This window comes from Haemaphysalis longicornis, unplaced genomic scaffold (assembly GCF_048455015.1).
Source record: "Haemaphysalis longicornis isolate Haplotype H1 unplaced genomic scaffold, Haemaphysalis longicornis Haplotype H1 scaffold_6, whole genome shotgun sequence".
NCBI classification, from domain to species: domain Eukaryota; kingdom Metazoa; phylum Arthropoda; class Arachnida; order Ixodida; family Ixodidae; genus Haemaphysalis; species Haemaphysalis longicornis.
In genome coordinates this window covers 95,813,676-95,838,745 of record NW_027526407.1, presented here as the reverse complement: position 1 = coordinate 95,838,745, position 25,070 = coordinate 95,813,676, and the positions used below count along the sequence as shown (strand labels likewise).

Genomic DNA, 25,070 nt, shown 5'->3' with positions numbered 1-25,070 from the left:
TCCGCTTGGCTGCCTCTGCTCAGAGCAGCGTGTTTCCTTCCGCTTTGCACGCTCCTCGCTCTCACTTTTCCTCAGTTCTCTTCCTCGTTTCCCTCACCCTCAAGTCGGCCAGAGACGTGGGGCGCCGCCGAACTTTCATCCTTATACCGGGGTCATTTTCCGCCTCTCCGCAAACGGTACATGCGTCCGTACGTATCTTTGGTGTCCCTTCCGAGGAGGGATACCCACATTCTCTCGCCCCTTGTGCCACTGCCGGCTTAGCAGCAGCTTCTGTGCGGCTTGTCTCAAGCTGTCGTTAGTCTTCGCTGTTCGCGGTGTAAAGGAAAAGGTCTTTTTTCAGTGCGGGGGTGCGCGGAGCTAGGAGATATGCATCGAAGAAGGACAAGGACACACCTAGAGCTGTAGACACCTGTTAATCAACAAGCACTTTCTCCTCTCGCTTATGCTTCACGCACAAAAGAAGAGTAGGAATTCCTAAGTGGAAGAGATACCTCATCGGCTTATTCATCATGCGGACGTCAAGGGTTCTGTTTGGTGTCTTCACGCTCCTGTTCTGGCGTCTGGGGAGCTTCCTTGGGCCTGTGCGGCAAATTGCTGCCTTCGTCGGTTCGGCGTGGATTGCACTGTCGTTTTCCTACTGGCTGTGTAGGCTCAGTTGGAAACGAGCGTTTGTCAGCAAAGTTCGCGGCGACGGAAAAGCCGTGCTGATCACTGGTAAGTGAAGCAAGTCTGCCTTGCCGGACTGTGCTTAATAATGCGTGGGGCAGCTTTTAAGCCAAGTATACCGGAAGCAACCACCAAGTGAATTAGGGTACTTAAGTTATTAAGTGAGGGAGTGAGACATTTAGTGCGTAAATGGTGAATGGATGAGAGACACTCAGTCAGCCAGTCAATCGTCGTTTAATTTACAAAAAAATTGCTACTTATAGTTATAAGCTGCAATTTGTGCCCAATATTGCAATTTAAAGAAGTTGATTTGGGTCTAGAGGCTGTTTCAAAGCATGTACGACAAGTTTAGATGCTCAATACGCTGGGAAACAATTTTTTTAGTGTTGTGTGAGCCACACCAAGACAAAGTAAAATGAAGAATTCAAATCGCATCTCCAACCTTCCTAAGTTTCTCCAAACTCTAGAAGGGACCCCATGTGCAGTCGCGAACTGGTTGTGTAGAAGACTTTTCCCACTGCTAAGCTTGGCCAACATAACAGAAATCTAAGTAAAGTCACGTAGCAATCCTGACAACAAAGTATTTTTCTGTCTGTTAAGCAAGGGCATTCAAGGGCCATTGCACGAGACAAACTCTGGCACCTGTTAGGACGGACTAAAAATAACGGCCGGGATTGGTGAATCCCCAGTGAAGCTAGCGCAGGCACGCAGCTAATTAAGTCAACACAAGTAGTACAGAGTAGTGAGCTGGGCAAGTTGGTATGGCGTCATTCTGAACAACAGCGCGAAAAAAGATGTGGACGAAAGAAACCGCTGCCTGTCCGTTTCTTTCGTCCACGTCTTTTTTTGCGCTGTTGTTCAGAACACGTAGTACAGCCAGCCGACTTAGGCGCCGATTTGCTCTTCAAGCGTTTCGAGCTTTCCTGTCGCGAAAGTAAAGAAAACTAAACGAACTACCGTTGTTCCGCTCAGCCTGTTTGTCTAGTCCCGGCTTATATCACCCGGAGCACTGCGCAAGCTGTGCGTAGCATGAACTGAAAAACTGTGTTAATTCGGGCTTGTTGGTACATACTTAGTTTGATAACAGCGCTAGGACAGGACACAGAGAAGGCGACACGAAACTGGGCGCTGACTAACAACGAAGGTTGTTAGTCAGCGCCCAGTCTAGTGTCGCTTTCTCTGTGTCCTGTCCTAGCGCTGTTATCAAACTAACTGTGCGTAGCCTTTGCCTAATCAGTGATCATCCTCCAGAAAGAGTTCCTCATCTGCATTTTATAGGCAGCGTACAACGCTTGTTCATTTGTTATATGGTCGCCCCTACGAAAAGTTCACAGGAAATAAAGCACCACAGCAGCTAAGGAACATTTCATACCATTGAAACTTGGAGCAATACGATACATCGAGTAAAAAGTAAATACATGAAAAGGTTGCCAAAGCCGTACACATTACTTGATTGATTGATTGTAGGGTTGAACGCGCCGACGCAACGCAGGCGATGAGGCGCGCCGTAGTGGAGGGCTCCGGATTAATTTTGACCACCTGGGGATCTTTAACGTGCGCCGAAATCTCGTACACACGAGCGTTTTTGCTTTTCGCCTCCATCAGAAAAGCGGCCGCCGCGGCCGGGAATCGAACCCGTGACCTCGTGCTCAGCGTTCACATTACTGACTCCCTTGATGTAAGAGTGAAAACAAACCAGAAATAGGGCAATTTTTTACCCGCAACTAAGTAGGAAATACAAAACAGAATGTTGCTGGAACCTGTCGGGGCCGGTTCTATAGTGCGATCACCAACATGTAAGCATTACGATGAATTGAGTACTAAAATATTTCATAAATATGTATGTATGTATGTATGTATGTACGTATGTATGTATGTATGTATGTATGTATGTAGAAATAAGGGTTGGCAGTCGAGAAAACCTCGGAAAGCAAAGGGGAGGATGTGGTAGATCATTGAAACAGATTAAGAATTTGGAAAGAAAGAAAGAAAGTGAAGAAAAAATGCCCGCCAGGTGGGATCCGAACCCACGACCTCCAGAATACCGGTCTGGTGCGATAACCACTACGCTACCGGCGGGGCGATTTTCCCATTCACTTTCTGGGGTATTTATGTTAGGTATGTTTGTTTCCTGTGCTTGGGGGTGGTAGCCAGCGCCATGTATGTATGTATGTATGTATGTATGTATGTATGTATGTATGTATGTATGTATGTATGTATGTATGTATGTATGTATGTATGTATGTATGTATGTATGTATGTATGTATGTATGCAGGTATGCGTGCATCTGCGGTTGGGGGGCGGGAGGGTTTGGAGATATATAACCGTCCGCACCCGCCACCATTCGAAAAGATGCATGCTCGTGACTGTTAGCTCGCAAAATGCAGACGTCACGCACTGTAAGGGCAGTGCGCAACACATGAAGAAATTAGCTTTGCAGTAACATCAACCGTTTGGCAAATGCTGTGTCCCTCCAAAGTAAATGCATATATATCTATGTAAAAGGGATATTATATGTTGCTTGAAAAGCCGAACTTCACTATTTTTACAAATTCTGTGTAGATATTTGAATGTGCGGAGATTTCCCTTAGACCGTCGATACAATCATGTGTGACAGAGGAGCACGGCTGCAGAAAACGGAGCTAAATTTGGCTTATCGGAACTATCCTAAAACACTTTGTGTGGCATAGCAGTTGTTAAAGGACTTTTTACCGGTTGGAAGTTTTAACTTTGCAGGAATCGTGTGGAACCACCAGAGCTTGCTTAAATACAAACAGGAAAAAGCCGTGAGCCTTAGGCTACTCCACATTTCCAGCCAAAATAAAATGCACACATTCTTGTTCGTTGGCTATCAGAAAACTGTCGCATTTAAAGGCCCTCTAAGGGTAAATAACTCAGAATAACGCTAAATCTAAAATTAAAAACAATCGCGTTTCCTTTCTTCCGTCCTAGTAATTCATGTAATGTGTAATAAACTATTTTACCTTGGCTGTCCATCCACGCTGGCAGCGTATATTATAGCAATTTGGTTTGCTTGGCCAGTAGATTGGGTTTTTATCGAAGAATTTGCGGCGCCCATCCATCAACACTGAGTACAAGGAAAAGAAAGTCCAAAGAACGTGCGGTTAAAGGCATGAAGCCGAGCTCCACCGCACCGTGCTATTGGCAGGCGCGGCGCTGTGGTTGCCGTTGCAACAGAGGCGTCAAGTCAAAGTGGTTCCGCGGTGGTCTTCTCTCGGACCGAAGAGTCCGTTTTCCGGCTTCTGCGTGCGTCCAAATCAGTGCTTGCAAGTATTATAAAATTAAATCGTGTTGTGGGCTTCAAAATGCCGCAGGAAGGCCGCCGGATCCGGCCAGGCTTCCTGAACACGACACAGAGGAAGAAAGTGGGCACCCATTGTTAATATCCACGTGTGGATCTCCAATTAATTTCTTTTGTCAGAGATTTGTGCGTTGGCTTTTTTTGCCACGTCTTGTTTATGATGGCGGGGATTTTGAACAGGTAAACAAGTAACGCTTTTGCGTAAATGGCAACACCACTCTGGGGGTTCTCTTTCTGAATCGGCCCTGTTTGTCGTACAACAATGGGAGGCATTTCATTCGAGAAGTATATATCGATGTAGAATTGCATAACTTCCTGAGTTTGTAGATGTTTTCAGGGAAGTGCAATTGAGACGCTCTCTGAGGAAGGGTAATTACCGCAGTTGGGAAATAAACTCAAGCATTTTAACACTCACTTATCAAAAATTAAAGGATGCGGAGTATTCTTCAGCGAGAGGAAATGAAACACCAGTGCTGAAGCACATTGCGCTTGCTCTTTTCGCTAAAATGTTCTAGTGCTGGTACCTTGCAAGCATGAACGGGAATTTTCTGTTGAAGCTCTCGTCAAAAACAGTTGTTTCCACGGTACAAATGCTGAAATTAAAAAACTTGGGCTTAATTGGCTAGGAGCAATCTTATCATCATTTAAAACAGCAACTGAGCTGTGAACATCACAGACATGCTGAGCGACCATAAGCTCGGCCCAAAGTGCTGGAAGTAAGCCGGTGTTTTACTAACTGGCTCGTTCTTTCTTGAAGGTTGTGACTCCGGATTCGGGCATCGTCTTGCCAAACGAATTGCTCGTCAGGGATTTTTCGTTTTCGCTGGATGCCTGGACTCTAACAGCGGAGGTGCAGTGGAGCTGAAGTCCCTGTCAAACATCAAGATCTTGCAACTGGACGTCACTAAACAAAAACAAGTCGATGAAGCCTTGGAATCGGTGAAGGAAGACCTTGGACAGAGAGGTCAGTGACGAATCTGTTGGTTGAGGAAGATCTAATGATGTTTTCCGATTTATGAGATAGTTTCTTGTAGCTGCAGCTAGAATTTTAAAATGCGCTAGGAGCAGATTAAAACAAAGTGGTTAAAAAACAAATCCACTGCTCTGGTGCGATATCATTGTGTTTGCAGAATCAAAGAATCAGAAGGGCGTAAGGAGAACGTAAATGCAAGTTTGCGCTCCCAAGGGAAAGTGTATTGTCACTTCACCCTTCATTTGGTTTTCATACGAAGCAAACAATTTTTTAATATCGTTTTATTCTATTTCGGACATAAATACGTGCATGTGATTAGGTACCCGAGGTGTGGCAAAATGATGCTGGCACGTCCCGTGATGAGGCCAACTCCCCGGAAGTGCTCTTCGGGAAGCCGCGGGTGCACTTGAGCTGATTCTGGAGTTCGCCGGCGTTTTTCAACACCATAAAGCGGAGAATGGCTGCCGAAGTAATGAAGCGTTTTCTAGTAATATTTATGTGAAAAGAGTAACCTTAACTTCGAAGTAACACAGACTATAGGATTTAATTTCCACATATACATACTTTCTGTAAAGCCCGTGAAATATGAGGAATCACGGCTAGCTTTACGCAGGTACTAATACTTGTACGAAGCCTCTTTCGCCCGAACACCCAAGAAATTGCATTGTATGGGAAATACAACCAACAAGGTAAAAGATTTGACCCGTGACCTGGACAAGCCTGACTGCTATTGCGACTTGCCGTTATTGTAGTCGACTAACACGGATTGTGCTACGACGAAGGTGTCACAAGCCTCCACTATTCTTGTTCAAAAACGGCCACTCGTCCAGCGTTTCGCAAGCAATACCGGAAAATTCAATCACAACAAATAAGGAATCTTTTACGAGGCGGCACCCGCTGCGAATTGAAATACGTTTTTCACTTCGAGGTACACGTGTGGCGATGTTCTCACATTGCTTTTTTTACGAGGCGGCACCCGCTGCGAATTAAAATACGTTTTTCCCTTCGACGTACACGTGTGGCGATGTTCTCACATTGCTTTTCTTTATAGTCCATTTTACAGGAAACCTTTGAATATGATGTTAGGTCGTTAGTTTCCTGCCCTTTTAGGTTGCCTCCCCTCTTGAGATAACTATGAACATTGTTTTTGGTATGTTTTAAACTGTGGACATCAACGTTAATTCTTCTAATCAAGGGCTTCCGGATAAAAAAAAAACGCACAAATTACAGGACGCGCCAAACAATTAATGAAGTTATCTCACCATAGACATGCAAAATGTTTTTTTACAAATGATGAATAATGGAAAGTCTAAATTTGACGTAAAATAATACGGTCCTGTTCATCGCTAAGCTTGTTTTACAGGCATAAAAACCGCCAAGGTAAGCCGGATACTCAATCCCCCATTAGAAAATTGTATGGAAGCGCCAACCAATGTAGTAAAATGCTTAAACAAGGGATCACTCATTGGTTCAAAAATAATTCTCAAGTTATTAAAATGGGTTCAGAATTCCTGGGAACGGATAACATCACATCGGTAATCGCTGAAACATGTGGTAAAAAGCGAGGTGCGTTTTAAACGTGGAGCATAAGAAACCAGGACTTTGTGTTTATATATTGGGGGATCCTTGGGTCGTGTTACTAATCGGTCTATTCCAGTCGTATTTGTGGGATGACGCCTTATTATCAAATGGAAGCAGCTTCTGTCGCGCTGGTTTTCTGGACCAATTGGCAACTAAATAAAAAAAACTGTCAAAAAATTTTTTTTTCAGAGCAACATGCCTAACCTCTTGCAAGTGTATTGGCCTATTTTCACTGTGGTGGCATCTTGATTTTTGGAAGGCCGTAAAGTGCCCAATTACAAACCTGCTTCGCATCAAGGTCGTGAAGAGGGACTCACGGTACGGTAGCTACTACGCGTACCATTGTGAGCACCGTATTCCCTCGATGGAAGCTGTCATTTCCACGCATCGTCGGGCACAGAAGAAAAAGGGGCTTGCATTGTCTCAATGACATGATTCTCGTTTTTTTGCAAAATTATTTGAAGCACTCCCCGTAGAAAGGCAGCAATAAGGGCCGCAAGGCGTGGAATCATGTTTCATATACACAAAGTATGGCCTTGAATTTGCGTTCCTTAGCTTCCCTATGTCCTATATTTATTTCCCAGCCATCAATTTTACGGGACATCATTATAGACCTTTTGCGTATTTTATATCGCAATGGCAGCTGTTTTTGTTCTCGTACCAAGTGTTCTTGCTACAAGCGTGCTACATTTCACTGTAATATAATGAATAGGATATAACGAGGTGGTCCCAAATACAAAACATTATTTTTACTTGAAGAGAAAGAAATCTCTAACGAAAGACAAGTAAACATGCGTTAATCTACCACCCAATATTTGATTATTAAGCTTTAGTCATACAGACTGTTACTACTGCACGTTATCAGTACCCACGGCGCGTTACCACTGCGGCCGTGTCTCAAAGTTCAACCTGAAACTAGAACACACACCTGTGAAAGTTTGGGTCATTGGTTCCCTTGAACACAAATTTATTCAGCATTTTTAAATTGAAGTCCGATGAGCACGCTTATTTCGATTTAGTCTCACAAACGCAGCTTTCGCGCAAAGAAGAATAATGATAATTAATGCAGGAATAAGGTGGATTCAGCTATTACTCAAGCATATGCGATGCATACGGTTGTGGCCCGGTAAAGTGATAGTAATCTTTCTTACACTCTTTAAACCGGTGAAAACAAATTCCCCAATTCTTTCGCACAACAAGTCGGAGAAAGTGACGCAGTCATCATGTTTGATATATTGGTGTAGATTGGCTCCAGCATCCGTTTCACAAAGCTGCAGAAAAACACATGTATGAAACAATGCTTGCTAATCGTAGTCCTTTCTTGCTCCCGGGTGGTATTTCAGCCCCCTTTGCCGCTAATTCCGACACGTATTAAGACGGTATCGTCACCTATCATATGACAGGCGCGAAGTCCTTCCCCCGAATTCATCTTTCCAGCCCCAGCTCCTAAGTTTTTAGATGCAAAATCTGTAACAATTCCTCGATTTAGGTGTAAGATCTGCGATGTGGCTCGGTTAATAAGGCACTGCTCTGTTGAGCCCAAGCAAACGGGATGGGGTTTCTGCCGCGGCGGCCGGTTTTCTGATGAAGGGGAAAACCGAAAGCACCCGTGTTTTGATTATTTTGGCGCGCTTTGAAGATCATCAGGTGGTAAAAATTAATCCGAAACCTCCACTACGGAGCGCCTCTTTGCCTGTGTAGCGTCAGCGCGTTAACCCTACAATAAATCAATCAATCAATCAATCAATCAATCAATCAATCAATCAATCAATCAATCAATCAATCAATCAATCAATCAATCAATCAATCAATCAACCAATCAGGTGTACGTACGTGGTAGTGCTTATTTCGGGATTGTGAAGGCGAGCCGTAATAATGGGGCGAATTCAGTACCTATGTACAGCGTACAAGTGCAAACTCTACAATTTTGTTGTGTGCAGGGGGCGCTGAAAGATATTGTATACTATACTTGAGTAAGTTCCCACTTTTTGCAGTACTCTGGTCAGTTGTGGCTAATGCCGGAGTCGGGGCTACTGGCCTCCTAGAGTGGATGACAATGGAAACCGTTGTTGGCCTGTTCAACGTCAACGTGTTCGGTGTCCTCCGTGTCATCAAGAAGTTCCTACCCCTTCTCAAGAAGAGCGGAGGCCGAGTCGTAACGGTGGCCAGTCCCTTAGGTAATTATCACCAGACGTGCTAATTTTTGTTTCTGTCTCTGGATGTTTCGCGTGTGTCCCTGGCAGCTTGCATTGTTGGATTAAATGCGGCGGTCTTAAATAACAATAACAAGAGTACATTTTATTAAAACCATTTCTGAAACGTTCTACATAGATCGCTATTGATACTGAAGTTAAGACAGTAGGATTTCCGGCATGGGCGCTCCAAAAATGCGTGCATGGTTTCTGGCACTCATATATGCTTTGCGATAAAATTTTACGATACTCACGTTTTGCATCAGCCAAACAGTCAACAGTAAAAGTGGCGTGGCTCGCCACGAATACTTACCAAACAACATTGTACAAATTACGGGCATATGCGAGTAGTACAGGATCATACATCAAAACTGTTCTAAAGTAGCGGATTCTACGTGAATAATTTGGCTTGCACATGTTCGTGGAAAACTGCCGAAGGTTCTCCAAGCCGCTTCAGGGTACTAAAAGTTTTTATTGGGCTGCTTACGCAATATCTTTTAATTGGGCTAATGGCTGGGGATTTCCCGCCTTGTTTTCTGCCTTTCGTAACACGAGTAAGAAGTTTAAAGTAAAAAGCCAAAATGGCGGAATTTCTTACTTGAAAACATTCCGAGACTACGAGATGCCAACGTCTACGCAGTGGTTGGCGAAAACAAGCTGGCGTAAATAACAGCAGACAGATAGTATTGCTGGTACCTAAAATAATAATAAAGACGTACTATGCGGCATCATTTATCGGAGAAGACACTCTTTAACGCCATTGGCGCTTATATGACTTGTTTTGGTGATATTGCAGCTAATGTTTAGTATACTTTGTCATTATAGCCCTGCAATTAGCTTCCATGCTTCGCTTGGGCGGTATCAGTATGTTTACAATACCGTCCTTTCTCTATACTCGTGCGAAGTGACCTTGATATTAGGTGTACAGTAAAAAAGCGAACTATACACGATGCTTTCCTGGAGAAGTGAATAGGTGTAGATGCATGAGTGAAATAGAGAGGATTAAAAGCTTACTTGGTGTGCTCCCTAGTATTTTCTCGTTGATGGGGAATTTTTACACGCAAATTATATTTTAATACGCCGCAAAAGTTTTTCTTCTCTTGTTTCTGAACTGTGTAATCGAATTGCAGTGCTCCTTACGCGGATCGTCAAGTTGGAGTGGCTGTAGAACACCAATACGCAATACGGTATTTAACAACCGCATTGAATTATCCTGCAGAAGAGCACCGGTGACGTTGTTCGCACGCGGCATTTTTGGTGGCGATATAAATATCTGCTGCATGTTACGCAAAGTCTAAGAGCATGCGAGTGGGTGAAGATCTGTTAGTTTAAAGCGAACGCGGACCGGTTTAGTCAGCAGAATTAAAGCAACCGCACGGAGTCAACTGTTTACAAAAGCATAGCTTACGATTTCGAATCCACTAATTTATTCCAACAGCGCACAGGTCTCATTTACAACACCGGCTGAACAAGTGCGGCAGGTTGACGTCTGCGGCCTCTCAACTACAATAACAGTCTGTATATGTTTACAAAAGCTAGTCGAGTATCCCTTTAAAATGTAGCCAGTCCACGGCCTAATGCCTTGTGGCTTATTGCCGGAATTCTTAAGTAGTCGCGCTAATATTTTGTTCCTTTGTTGCGCACTTCGGCGGGCCTGAGTGGCGGTTTTAAACTGCCGTTTTTCTGTTTGGGAAAGAACAGCGCTCACTGGACTTGCTCGCATAAAAAAAGTGGCTTTGAAGAGTGCCGCGCCCATGGGTTGCTTACATGTTTGTGATGCAACGCATACTCGCTTACACCGAAGCACCAACAGTGTACTATTCCTCACAGCCGTGATATGGAAATAAAGAATCGTTTTTTATCAGTTTATTACAGACGCCTCTGGCGCTGCCGACTAAGCGAATGGCTTTGATGGTTTGTGCCGGCTTGTGAACGCCCACTACAGCAGGGGAGAGGGTCATGCATGTGTTGCCCCAGGATGGTTCCATCCTAACGGGAGGACCGAAAGGCAACACCTCGCAGTCCTTCAAGACCGTGTTGCGAAACACCATAACAGTTAGCATAAAAAACAACGTGTTTGTATACCCTGCGGACTACAATTGACCGCGAGAACTACTGACGGCGAGTTCAAAGGAAAACGTCAACGCTGTCGTTTACGCTATGGTAGCAAAACATGAATCAAAACGATGATAATTAGTTTTGGTGCCACCACGTTTGATTTTCCTGTAAAGGTATAAGCTAACTTTTACGATTCATTTACAGGACGTTTCACTTTGCCCATGATCGGCCCGTATTGTATGTCGAAGCACGCTGTTGTGTCCATGATGGATGCCTTTCGCCGGGAAGCTCACAACAAGAGCGTTGACTTCGTCACAGTGGAGCCTTCCGCTTACAGGTGAGCAATACGTCCAAAGATAAAACAGTGCTTCTTTTTACTTTGTGTTGGCGAATAAGATAAGCCGCATTTTTTTGTTCGGTACAAGAGAGGTTTCTAGCACATACAATGCAACGGGACTGAGCTTGCTTTGTATGAGATTGAAATTTAGCCTCTTAGTGTTTCAAAGCTACGCGTCATCATGTCTTAGAAAGGTGGTCAGCGGTCTAATCATATAATCAATCACCTAGAAGCGATGGCCGCAAAACTGATCGTGTCTTTCGATGAGGGCAGTTAATGTAGTTGCCAGTATCTTTTCCCGTGTTAAACATAATGTGATGCATGTACACATTTACCTTGCCCGCAAGAAATAATGCATCGTTCTTGTTACGTACAGGTCGCACAGTTCGAAGCGACGCATAATTTGACGTCAGGTTCGTTGCATGTTCAGAAGCGGTGATCCATCGGGCATGAGTGTGGCCTCAGTACGCAAACCATCGGCTCCTATTCCAGTATTTCCTGTTGTGTATACCGCCTGTGATAAATTTCGTCTCTTTATTCTAATATTTTGTTTTTAACAGAGGCAGAGACCTTTGGAATGTTCTTATCGCGCTAAGGAAATGCCATTCATGGTCGCGAACACGTAAAAGAAATCGCGTCAGGTCGCAAATAACGGCTGGAGTGCAGGAGCATGTGCAACCTGTTTCATTGAGTGAGACTGCAACTGCAGAAGAAGAAAGAGAAGTAGCAGCGATAACCAGTTCCTCCATCAAAAGGGGCTCTTTGGCCTCCCTTGATTTATCAGTGCAGTGAAACCAGCCCGCTCCTATAATCAGCAAAACATTGGTACTTTGACTTCTTTCACTGGGGTTTCGCATGATTCTTTTCAATCCCGCACGTGGGCACATAAGGACCTTAGTCTGCACGGGGTTCTCAATATCAGGGATCACCTTAAACTCTCACGTTATAACACATTTTATTATCTACGTTAAGGTTTTAATGCCCCCTATTATTGATATGGTGATGCATTGGTGAATCCTAACTGCGGCATGGCCTACCTCTCCCTCGCGAACTCCATGCCCGTCCCGAGCGCACGCCTGCTACGGCTTTACAAGTTCGGAAAGCGACGTTTGTTACCCTGCGCTTCGACAACCGTTGCAGCCATGCTTAGCGCTTTTACCATCTGAGTGGTCACGTTTTCTCGGTTTAGTGATCACATTGGGCAGTTCGTCACCGTCATTTCAATCCCTTCCCTTTTTCTCTTTGACACCACCCCTGGCTGCGAACTCCACTCTGTACGCGTCCCATCTGTCGCAAAAAAGAGCTGCCGTAACAGCGGCAGTACAGTGAACTAGAATGCTTGGGTAGTCGAAAAAGGGGCCGCCGACGATTCATGCGCTTCGTGTCTACCCCACGAGGCACCGCTCTCGTGTGGTGGACACTAGGTAATATAGCGCTAGTAATACGGCAAGGTTGTTGTGAAAAAGTATAGCTATGTCGTCCGCGTGTACTGTTTGCTGATTTTTTTATCCTATTTGGTCAAGCAAGCACACCGCGTGTGTCGAGTTTTAGTGATTGAGGCTAGCGTGTTGATACCGTTTTCTTCATTGCTTGCCAATGTTTGTTTCGTGTTTTGTTGGCTGAGGAAACATCGTCAATAAAAAAAAGTCGAGAAAATATTGTGGTGCGTTAGGCAGGCCTACTTCCGCACATTTCCGTGTTTTTTTTTAAGTTTGATCCGCGCTAGAGCACTGCACAGGCCACAGTTCCCAGGCCCGACACGAGCCCGACAAATTCTTTAAACATAAGCCCGAGCACGGCCCCTACCCGACAAAATTCGATAAAATAATCCTGAACCCACCAGACTGTTTTGAATTATCAGCCCGCTTCGGACAGACTATAAACATGACACGAGTGAAAATTTGGTCTTTTACATCTAAAAACATAAGCATACAGCAAGTATAATGGATTTTAAATGTTAAAACGTATATCGAGCTTTGCACAACCTAAATATATATCTTGACACCGAAAATTCATTTTCGAGAATATTAGCGAAATATATTGTTAACGGAGAAGGAGTGTCTTCGCACTTTGGAATATTTAGTTCACCCAATTCAATAAGCAAACTTTTTGGTATCAACAAAAACGAATTTAAGGCACACGACTGCCCGGGCTCAGAAACTGCATGCATGCACCCGGGCCAGCACGGCGCGAAAAAAAGTTTTGTTGAATGCCGAGCCCGGCCCGTACGCGAGAAAATGCGTGCTACCTGGCCTGGGCCCTTGCAGTGCACTAATCCACACAACACACCCGATCTGTCTTTAAAAACTTCACTCAAGTCAGCCAAAAGCATCATTGAATTAATTCTTACAGCGCGAACAACTCGACGAAGGACAAAAGAGAGTGGCTACACAAACACGCGCTGGCTTCTAACTGATGATTTTTATAAGTATTCACACGTTATCCCGGTTGCGCAAAAAAGACGGGAAACAGACAGGCACTCCGCATAACGAATATAACTACCGTACCTATGAAAAACAGCAAACAAAGAGGTGTTATTTAGCGAGTGGAAGCACTGCTGCGGAGACAGATAACCCAGTTCTTTCACTGAAAGACTCAGGGATGGCATACTGACGCATGCGTCGCCAAGACAGGCCATTTGGGTGGCTTCTACAATCTCTCTTGTTCATTGATTGATGCTCCTAAAATGATCCGACACTTATTGTACTGAGGGGCACAGTCCTTAGGAAGAGGCCATAGTCTTTGCAATGGATGCTCAAGTGTCCGGTGTGGGTAATCTGAACATTCCTAAGGCGCTCACGAAGGCGGACGTTAAAGCATCTTGAAGTCTGGCCGACGTACTGCAAACGTCGACCTCAAATAGAAAGAGACCAGCTCCAGGAAAATTCCAGTGGTCTTCCCCGCTATATTCAGGAAGGTTATCACCCCGAAAGAGTCTATACGCTCTTCTAGGCAGCTTATAAGCTCGTCGTGTCGTATCGAATAGTATAAGTCCTTGATATCGATGCTAAATGCCTTGAACCTCAAACCGGGCCTTTGCTTCAGGAAGATGATGACGGACATGGAGTCTTTGCAGAGAAACGGATCATGGATGGCGATTAGGCCTAGCCACCTTTGCAAGAACAGCGCAACACAGTTCTGCCAAGTACCTCGTTCTGAGACGATTACTCGAAGGGGGGTACCGCGATCATGTGTCTTAGCGGGAAAAAACATTTTCAATGAACCTGCCTCCGCCTTTTCGACGCTCCTAGCCAGCTTTTCTTGGTTGAGCTGCCCGCAAAGCTGCTTAGCTCGTTTCCTCACGTCAGATAGGGAAACGTATCCTCAAGTGCGGCGAATGCCTCTTCTTGAAGAACGGGAACAGGGAGCACCGCAAACCCAACTTCCTTGTCCGCAGGCGCGACGCACAAGTTTAAGTCACTGAGGAAGGCGTTGACTCTCTTTACTGGCACGGTATTTCGTAGAGGCTTATGGCGTGAAAGTACGTCGCCAATCATCTATTCAAAGTTGTCAAGCCTGCCTCTCCTAAGACCATGGTGAGGGTGGGAAGAAGGCTGGAAACCCGGAACATTGCCGGCACTAGGCGAACAAGAACGAATAATTGCACACACACACGTCCTTGTGCCGCCAAATTATTCGTCCTTGTCCCGCCAAGTGCCACAAATACTCCGAGTTAAAAACCAACTAGCCCGAATTCAAGCACTGGTTATGGCTTGAAAGGTGGCCGTTGTTCCGTACATTCACCAGTTGTCTTACGGGCTGAAGCAAATAGGTGCGAGTTCGCTAGTAAATGTAGTTTTTTCAGCGCCCCCGAAACTGTCAAAGCTTTGCCAGGAAACACTCCTGTGAACTAAAAGAAGAAAGGCTGCCAGGTAAAACATAAAAGTAAGTTTGTGCCTTGCGTTGAGAATGTCGTCTACTTCATTCCACTCTCCTGCGGAAAACCATACATCGGCCAGACATCAAGGTGCCTTAAGGTCCGCCTTTGTGAACCCCTTAGGAATCTTCAGAGGGCCCACAGGACCCTTTAACACCCATTACAAGGATTGTGGCCTTCGTAAGGACTGTGCCCCCTCTGTACAATGAGTGTCGGATCTTTTTTAGGAGCATCAATCAATTAACAAAAGATATAGCAGAAGCCGCCGAAATGGCAAGTCTTGGCGACGCATACATCAGTATGCCGTCCCTCCGTCTTTCAGAGAATAAACTGGGTTGTATGTTCCCCGGTGCTCTCAACGCGCTCTAATACCGCCTTTTTGTTTGCTGTTTTCGTATAGATACGGTAGTTATCTTTGTTATGCGCAGTGCCAGTCTGGTTCAAGTTAAAGATCAATGGTTGACGGAAGCTTTCCTGCGTTGCAGGCCATATTCCTAAGTTGTGATAACCACACCAACTGGCTTTCAAGGGAGTCATATCAATGGGGGCTTTCAACGACAGCGTGGTGCTCCATAGTCGACAGTGAGTGCCAACAATTAAAAAGCAAGAGTTGGCTTCTTCTTGATTCCTGTCTGTTCTAATGATTAGCCAGCTCTCAAAACCACACTGCTTCGCGAAAGGGTATGTATGAAATAAGTTACTGACAAACCCTAGTACAACGACACGGCTATAGCGCGAACAAAGATATTCAACCGGTTATTGTGATAAGGTTCCCCGAACGAGCTGCTCAACTACAATAAAACGCAATAAAGCAAAAAACAAACTTCAGAGCAGCTGATTACAAAGCTGGAAATATGATTTTTCCGACATGTCACACAAAATGAGAAGAGAAACGTTGTGTATTGTTGCCTTTAGAAAGAAAAAAAACGAAGGGACGGAATAATTGGAAATTTGAATATCAGCCTTCCGATTAAAAATGGGAGGCGGTATTTGGCTTCGATAAAATATTTTGTACAGCTAAATGTCGTGTGCCTGACAAAAAACAGAACGATAAAACCCATCCCGAAAGTTACTGATAATAGGGCCAGAATCCTGCAGTTCTCAGAGGGACGACGTTGCACATAAATGAAGCACAAAGTAAGACGGGGCTCAAAAGTTAAAGCGGAAGTAGGGTCAACAGAAAGAACTGGTCAAGCCTCGTGTCCTTGCACTGTAAAAAATGAATATGCAAATTTCCAAGATGCCGTCCTTGGGTGCGACACAATGACATCCAGGAAGAAGAGAGAGAGAGAGCAAACATCTTTATTGAGTCCGGCAGCTGGGACGCAGCCTAGTCGTCGTGTCGGGCCGCCACTCGTCGTCGGCTCCCTACTCATGCATTGCCTCCAGTGGAGGCAGCAGTTTCGGGGCGCTGGCGTTCGAGGGCCCCCAACACCTGCTGGACGGCCGTATGTTGTATTTCGTAGTCCTTGTCTCTGGTCGCACTTGCGAGAAGCGGCGGGAGCGTTTTGGCTGTGTTGGCTTCACTGGGGTGTAGTCTACAGTCCCACAGAATGTGAGATGCTGTGGCTCTGTCCTTCTTACACAACACACACACGTCGCTTGGGAACACTTCTGGACACATGTGTTTGGCTATCACCGGAGTCATTAGCGCATTAGTTTGTAGTTGTCTGTACACGACCGCTTCTCGTTTCGTCAGACGAGGGTGCGGTGGTGGGAAGGTCCGGCGGTTAGCTCGATACCACTCAAGGATGTCCCTATAGGTGGTGAGTGGCGACGCTTCGTCGAGCTCTTGCTCTGCAAGTTGGGGGCTGGAGCTTGCGCCGCGTCCGGTGAGCGCGTGCGCTGCTCGGTCCGCCTCCTCGTTGCGGTTGCTGCCCGTACCCAACGGGCCGGCGTGCGCCGGGAACCACCTAATAGTCATCGTCATTTCTTTGGGAGGTAGGGCCCCGCACACCCTCACTGCACTGTGGGAGACACGATTTGTGGCGTAGTTCACGATCGCTGTCCTCGAGTCGCTGATCACAGTGGTGCACTTCGGACTTGTGAGTGCCAGAGCGATCGCCATTTCCTCGGCGTGATGCACACTCTTGGCTTTGACGCTGCCTGCGGTGTATAGTTCGCCGGTGTTGGCGGCTATAACAGCTGCCGCATACGTGTTCGGCTGATTTGGGTACTTGGCCACATCTACGTAGTATGCTCCCGAGTCGTTGGCGTGCGATGCCGTGAGTGCCTTCGCTCTTGCGAGCCTTCTCTCTTGGTTGTGTTCGGGGTGCATGTGGCGGGGGATCGGCGATACGTGGAGTCTGCGGAGCAGGTCCTGTGGGAGTGATACATGTTCCTTGTCGTCTTGTAGTGCTTGATTTTGGTAGCCGAGCCGTTGCAGTATGTAGCGTCCCGTTCTTGTTAGCGATAATCTTGTAAGCTGCGCTGTATGCTGGGCTTCTGCTATTTCATCTATAGTGTTATGTATGCCTAGCTCAAGGAGCTTGTCCGTGCTAGTGTGTGGATATAGCCCCAATGCTGCCTTGTACGTCTTGCGGATGATTGCGTCGAGCCTCTGGCGCTCGGCTGATTTCCAATTGTGGAAGGCCGCGATGTATGCAATATGGCTGATTGCAAAGGATTGGACAAGGCGGAGGAGGCTTGCTTCCCTCATGCCTGCGTATCGGGTGGACACCCTTCGGATGAGTCTGGTGGCTGCCGATACCTTTGTTTCCAGTTTGCTGATGGTGGAGCCGTTCCTTCTGTTCCCGTCCAGATGAAGCCCGAGGACACGCAGGGTCTTGACATGTGGAATTGCAGTCCCGTCTCTTGTTCGAAGGGTGATGCTTGTGGTCGTAGATGTACTGGCGCATTTCTCTCGTGGTGGTAGGATGAGGAGTTCAGATTTTGAGGGAGAGCATGTTAGACCGGTACCTCTCAGCCGATTTTCTATCACGTCAATTGCCTGTTGTAAGGTGGCTTCTATGTGGCCATCGCTGCCCCCCGTCACCCACAGGGTGATGTCGTCGGCGTATATTGTGTGCCTGACGTCGGGGAGTTTAGCAAGCCTGTTTGCCACGTCAATCATTACCAGGTTGAACAGCATGGGTGAGATTACCGACCCCTGCGGTGTTCCGACGCTGCCCAACGACTTTGTGGGGAGCTGGATATCCCCCGCATGAATTGTTGTTGTTCGGTTCGACAGGAAGTCTTTGACGTAGCAGAAGGTCCGGTGTCCCATATTAAGGTGAGATATTTGTTCCAGGATTGCCGAATGGCGGATTCGATCGAACGCACTTTGGAGGTCCAGGCCTAGGACTGCTCTGTTGTCGAGGGTGTTGGTTGATTGGTCTATGACTTCGTGTTTAAGTAGCAGCATAGCATCTTGTGTGCTTAGTTTCGCTCGGAAACCCAGAATTGTGTTTGGGTACAATCCTTCGTTCTCTAGGTATAATTGCCATCGGTTAAGCAGCACATGCTCCAGAACTTTGCCTATGCACGATGTGAGTGAGATGGGACGCAGATTGTCGATGTTAGGAGGCTTTCCAGGTTTAGGAATAAGGACTGTTTTCGCTTCCTTCCATCTTTTGGGCAATCGGCCACTGCTCCAGCATTTGTTGTAGAAGCGTGTTAGTGCGGAGATGGCATTATCGCTTAGGTTGCGGAGAGCTTTGTTCGTGACGTTGTCGGGTCCGGCTGCTGAATTGCTGTTGATCGTTTGCAATACTGCCCTTACTTCCCAATCCTCGATGTCTCTATCGAGGAGGTCGTTGCTTGCTCCCGTGTAGTCTGGGAGAGGTTCGGGGGGAGTAGCGGGCAAGTATTTGTCGTTTAGACGTCGGCAGACCTCGGCTTCGCCAAGTTCTTTCTGAGCTCGGTGTATGATGCGGGCAAGTACATGGTGTTGCGTACCTTTGCTCTTGGTCTCATCTAACAGATGGCGTAACAAGTGCCAAGTTCGACTTTTGTGCAGCTGTCCGTCAGCTTCATTGCACACTGCGTTCCATTGTTGGCGACAGAGGACTGCGCAGTGTTTCTCAATCTCGCGGTTGAGTATCGCGACCTTCCTACGAAGCTTTCGGTTGTGCCGCTGTTTCTTCCATCTATTGTGTAACGAGTTCTTTGCTTCCAGCAGGTGAGCAAGTCGGCTGTCGGCTTGAGGGAGGGAGTCGTCGAGTTCGACGTCTGTGGTGGCTGTTCGAACCGCTTCTTTTAAAGCTTGCATCCATTCTTCGATGTCGTCCATCTGGGTCGGGGAGTTCTCCAGTGCTTTACGATAGGCTGTCCAGTCCGTTATGCTTTGTTTTTTGGGAGTGCGCCCCATGGTCCTTAGCGGTACTGTGATCTCTATGATGCAATGGTCGCTGCCCAGCGTTTCGCCGGTATTGCGCCACCGTATCCCAGCGTTGCTGCGTGTCGCCTTACAGAAAGTAAGGTCCGGGTTCGTGTCCCGTTGTACGGATGAGCCGATTCGGGTGTACCTTGCAGGATCGTTGATGAGCTGGTAGCCGGCGTCCATGGTGTCCTCGAGCAGGTTGCGTCCCTTGGCACTTGTCTTCGGGTAGCCCCAGTCGGTATGAGGCGCATTGAAGTCGCCGCATAGCACCGCGGTGTTGTCTCGGGCTAGTTGGCTCGTTTTGTGCATTAGGGTTCTGAATTTTTGCTGGTAGTGCTTGGGGTTGCTGTATATGTTTACTACGAAAGTGCTCTCTTTCTTCTTCTTCCCGGTGACAAGTTCCACTACACAGTGTTCGATGGCGCTGTTATGTAGAAGTGTATGTTCGATGTAGGTGATACCCTTCTTCACCAGGGTGCATACTCCCTGACCGGCGCCTTTACCGATGGCTCGCGCACTGGGTGGGCTGGCGTGGGAGCGATACCCCGGAAAAGTCGGAGGGATCTCACTATGCGTTTCTTGGAGTAGGATAACATCTGGTGATCGTGGGAGCTGTTTGATGTATTGTTGTAGGGCTGCTCGTCTGCGCTGGAAACCGTTTGCGTTCAGGAAATGACAAAATGGTGCCGGTAGAAAGACCGCTAAAAAAGGCAGAAAATCCCAAGGAAAAAAATGACCGAGCAATGGCTCTTGCTTCGTGTACGTTGGTGTTCCATCCCGAGAGAAGTTCTGGCTACGGCATGTTGCATCCACAACTTGAATTCTTAGGAAGACGTCACAGGTTTATAATATATAATGACCAAACAGTAAACTGAGGGCGTGCAAGAGGAAATTGAAACGCCGGTGGTGTAGATACTACTTTCTGGACTCAACGGCTTTTTCCTTGGGTTTTTTCCCGGGTCAGCGTTACTCTGTGCGGCGAACTCGCTTGCATAAGGTAATTATTCCTCAGTATATGCTTCTGTGGCCACAAGCTGGTTAGAATGAGGAAGCAGCAAATTACGTCAGTCATCAGGACACATTCAAGAGTCCCCGAGTGTAGAAGTTCTTCCCGCCTTAACCTTTTGAGTCCGAAACGGTGTAGTTTTCCCGTTCCCGCTCAGGTAACCACAATTACAAAAAATGGAAAGTAGAAAAGTCCACTCCGTGTGCTTCGTTTTTGAAATATAACAGTTGCGTGAAGGTTGCGTTATGTTTGAAGCACTTGTTATTTTGACACTGCAATGGTTATACCGACGAAAATTTAATTGTTTTCCAGTCCTTCAAATCGAAAACGAGTGGTTTGGAATTCAAAAAATATTCGGCATCGAAGAAAAAGCCAATTACAGGAGAACACCGCAAGACATAGAGGGTAGGAAGACTTCAAGAGGAAGCCGTGTATTAGAGGTCAAATGACCCAATTTTGTCCGAAATACAGGGGTGAGATGGCAGATAAGCAGCTTTTGTTTTGAGGGGGCGCATCAGGGAGTGAGGCCTGCTCGAGAGCACGATGTTGGTACGCGATGTGCATATTAGACATTATGAACTGCCTCACCCTGCTCATGGTAAGTCGGAATACAAGCTACTTGGGGAAATTTTAAACATTTTATTTTAACCTTATTATCGTGCGAATAATAATTTCAGTTTGTTATGTTTTCCGAAGCCCAAGAAACTGTTACCAAGATAAACCATCGTTCTTGCGCCCCGACGGTTATGGGAGAGGTGTGGTGTTTCTGTCGAACGGCGCCTGCCGTCTTACCATTCTATTTTGTAGACCTTACGTACGTGCTAAACCATTTTGCACGTTTATGGCCCACCTGTCAGACGTCATGAGTTTCATAAACTTACACAAACGGATCGTGATGCTCACGTGACGGAGTAAGTCCATAGTATGAGACTCCACTAGCAAATCAGTAACGGGCAGTGCTTATTTACCTAATCTCTTTATGTAGTGGAAGTTGAATTCTGACAAAAACCTGTACCATTTACAAGTCGCTAGAGACAGCGTCTGACAATTTGTTGTTTCTTTTCATGATTAACAATGATGTTGTGGATATATAGGTTACAGAGCGCTGTATGGAACGAAAGTTTAGGGATATTCCTGACAGCCAACCTTCTTTTGTCTGACTACCAATGTGATCAACTAATTTTGCACTACCATCTTTCTTGGTTTTGTTTTGGTCTACGTCTATTTCACTGCTTTGCCACGTTTTAGTTGCCTAATTTGCCGATCTTACCCTCAACCCTTTACCACTTACCTTACCCGTCCTGGTCTATGTAATACCCCGTAAGGGGCCTTTAAGGAAGTAACTCAATGGGATGAAACGTTTCTACTCTGATCACCCATCGTTTCGTGGTAAGCCAAACCATTTTGCGCTACGCTCAACGGCCTATGGATGGTTGTAAAAAATGCGTCATAAACATCCGGCTTCTTTCGATCTAAGCGTACTCGATAAAGCTTACGCATTGTCGAGATTTCCCATGCCGGTCACCGATTAATAGTGTTATTTTGTAAAGGGCCGACTGTTCATCACTCTGACTGACTGACTGATTGATTCATTGGTTTATTTATTTATTTATTTATTTATTTATTTATTTATTTATTTATTTATTTATTTATTTATTTATTGATTGATTGATTGATTGATTGATTGATTGATTGATTGATTGATTGATTGATTGATTGATTGATTGATTGATTGATTGATTGATTGATTGATTGATGTCGTGGTTTAATGCGCTGAAGCTACGCCTGGGGTTTGAGGCACGCCGTAGTAAATGGCTCCGGATTCATTTTGACCACATGGGCTTTTTTAACGTGCACGCAAACGAAAACACACCGACGTTTTCGCTTCTCGCACCCTTCAGAAAAGCAGCCACCATGGCCGCAATTAACCCCGTGTCCTTGGGCTCAGCAGCACAACGGCTTTGCCAATGAGCCACCGCAGCGGGCACAGAGGCGCTGAATCACACGCTACGTAAAAATAACCGAATTCATAAGAAACGAAGTTAATTGGCGCAACCAAAGGGAGGCTATATAGACTTAGGCCAAGTAGTGACCCCGGATCCCATCCTTTAGGTAGAGATGATTAAAAGGATAAGAACGAGGTGGAATGCATTCTGCAGACATTCCGAGATACTGAATGCTAGCCTAACATTTCCCCTGAAGAAGAAAGTGTATGCCAGCTGCATCTTACCGAGACTCACCCACGCCGCAAAAACGTGGAGACTCACAAAAGGGTTCAAATTACATTGAGGACGAATCTGCGCGCAAAGGAACGGAAGATGACAGGTGTAACACTATGGGGAAAGAAGTGAGCGGTGTGGATCAGGGAACAAGCGTGGGTTAAGGACATATTAGTAGAAATTAAGAAGAAATGGGCGTGGGCAGGGTACGTAACGCGAAGTCAAGATAACCGTTGGCCATTAAGACCAACTGAGCGGATCCCTAGATATGGAAAGCGTGGCAGGGTGTGGCAGAACGTTAGGTGGGCAGGTGGGATTACGACGTTTGCGGGGATACTTGGTCGCAGTTAGCACAGCACCGTGATAATTTGAGACCTAAGGGAGATGCCTATTCTCTGCAGTGGGAGTACACAGGCTGATGAAGAAGAAGAAGAAGAAGAAACGAAGTAATATGTGTCGACTGAAACATTTTTGTGAGTCCTTGCTCCAGTGTATAAAATTACATTGTACTCAATGAAATGGGCGAGTCCTACGAGTCACCCCACCTACACGTTTCGAGCAATTATTTATCATAGCATTTCGGATAGAGACCTTTGCTTAGGGCCGATATTTATCCTTCCCATCAAATTGTATGTGACACCACTGTTTAATTGAGTGTTCGAAACTACCAAGTCTCCAGACATTCAGCAGTACTTACGGTTTTTCCTTCTTTCCTGAAGGACGCCCATCTTCAAGCCAGGCTCCACTCTAATCGATCTCACCATGGAAGAGTTCAAGAAGCAAGCTCCGGAGGTCACTGCGGATTACAGCCACGAGGACATCGAGGAGTGGATGAAGACGCTGGAAAAAGGATTCGAAGCCATATTAAGGGATGACCCTGAGGAAGCAGTCGATGTACTTGAAAGGGCAGTTCGAGAAACTTACCCCCAAGCATTGTACCGGTCCCCCCTGGGATTGGACGCACCGTCCATGTTTCTTATGCAGTATGTACCAAGTGAGGTTGGGGACCTTTTGGTGAGGTTGATGCAAAAAGTACAGTCCCACATGAAATAATAAATCAAACCTCCTCACAAGGTGTTTATTTGAATCAACCGAGGCATTTTTTGGGTAGTAAAGAAATCTTAGTTTCGTTAATTTTGAAATGAGATATGCTTTCAGCTGACGTAGCAACTTCGCAATTGCGTTACCGAAAGCCATCACTGAATGAAGGCGAATGAACGTGGTGTGATGCTTGTTGTGTCCCCTTGATAATGTAGTCTCGAGTGACCGGGTCATTCGAATAAATGCTAACGATGCTAAAGTTAAACTTCATTCGAACCGACTAGTCTCTTGATATTTCATTGTAATCGAGCCGTAAAACGTTAAATAACCATTGCTATTGGCAACTTATTCACGGAAAAGTGTTTTCTGACTAGGCTTGTGACGGTGCGTAGCAAATAATTGGCGGAGTACCTGCTTGCGTCGGTGCAAATGTTGAAAGACGGTCGCCTTCTGCCGGTCCTGCGACATAACTGTCTCTTCTCTCTTTGCGCCCACCTGTTAAGCTTTTTTCACCCTTTCCCGCCTTCCCACAATTAACATAATGAAGGTTTGCTGAATTGAATTCAGTTTTTTCTCGTTTGCCCTGCTGGCGCGCCATCGGTTGGAGACTTTTTTTCGTCACCGTTGGAATTTGGCGCTCAAGCCGGCACTCAAGCAGCGAACTCGTTTTGTATTTTGGGGTTGAAATACGGTGTTTATCTTTTTTTATGCTATCAAAGAAATTACTCCCACATTTATTATTAGTAAAAAGACCATGGCTTGTATGCGATCGGTAGTTATGTTTTGCACTAATTATGTTCAATATGTTCTGCCTGCTGAAAACTGTTAGCAATTCTACAGCATGCAACGAGATTTCGTAGACCGAAAAGGTTTTCTCTATATAAACTTGTTCATCACAAATTCTCTTAACTTCAAGCTAGGCGGCCAAATAGTATATTTTACCCAGCTAGCTCAGCAAAGTCGTTGCAATATAACATTTTCCAACCTTTAAAACTGTACTCACGGCAGCACGAAAAAGAGAAGTATTCATTTTAATAAAAATACTAAACTTTATCTAAAAACTCCCACTGTGGTGAACACGGAGGCAGTCATAGGTCACGATGTCCTTCAAAAAAAGTCGTAAAATCCTGTAAATCTTCCTAATGGTAAGTTTTAGTAAAGTTGACAACTCCGATCGAAGACATTTTGTTGCCTCTGTTGCCATGCTGCCTTCCACCTTCTTATCTTCTCGGCATACGTGTGGATGCCTCAATTCAAGCTCTTCATTCATGCAGACAGGACTAAATTTTTGGGTTGCAACTTTACATAGAGCTACGATGCATGAGTACTGCAGAGTTTACAATCCGGCATAAATGAAGTTCAATGCTATCAATCCTCAACTTAGTTTATATCCGCTGTGCAGTAAAAAACTACAAACTATGCGGACCGCCGACGTTTCTTTAACACGTTTCCAAATATCTTGCAAATGAAGGTTAG

The 25,070-nt window shown here is 45.7% G+C and overlaps 1 protein-coding gene across 1 annotated transcript; it reads left to right on the top strand.

Moving 5' to 3' along the window:
* Nucleotides 1-148: 148 nt before the first annotated feature.
* Nucleotides 149-24,127, top strand: LOC144141059 (retinol dehydrogenase 7-like). The gene is made up of 5 exons (XM_077672567.1): nt 149-714; nt 4,747-4,953; nt 8,538-8,720; nt 10,998-11,130; nt 23,273-24,127. Exons 1-5 carry the CDS (start codon nt 510-512, stop codon nt 23,604-23,606), a joined length of 1,062 nt encoding a protein of 353 aa, XP_077528693.1. The 5' UTR covers nt 149-509; the 3' UTR covers nt 23,607-24,127.
* The last annotated feature ends 943 nt before the right edge of the window (nt 24,128-25,070 follow it).

Bases quoted from the DNA above. Each gene is read 5' to 3' on its own strand.
- LOC144141059 (XM_077672567.1), top strand. From the start codon at position 510: ATGCGGACGTCAAGGGTTCTGTTTGGTGTCTTCACGCTCCTGTTCTGG. The intron at 4,954-8,537 runs GTCAGTGACGAA...CACTTTTTGCAG, and splicing joins GGAAGACCTTGGACAGAGAG to TACTCTGGTCAGTTGTGGCT. The intron at 11,131-23,272 runs GTGAGCAATACG...TCTTTCCTGAAG, and splicing joins GTGGAGCCTTCCGCTTACAG to GACGCCCATCTTCAAGCCAG.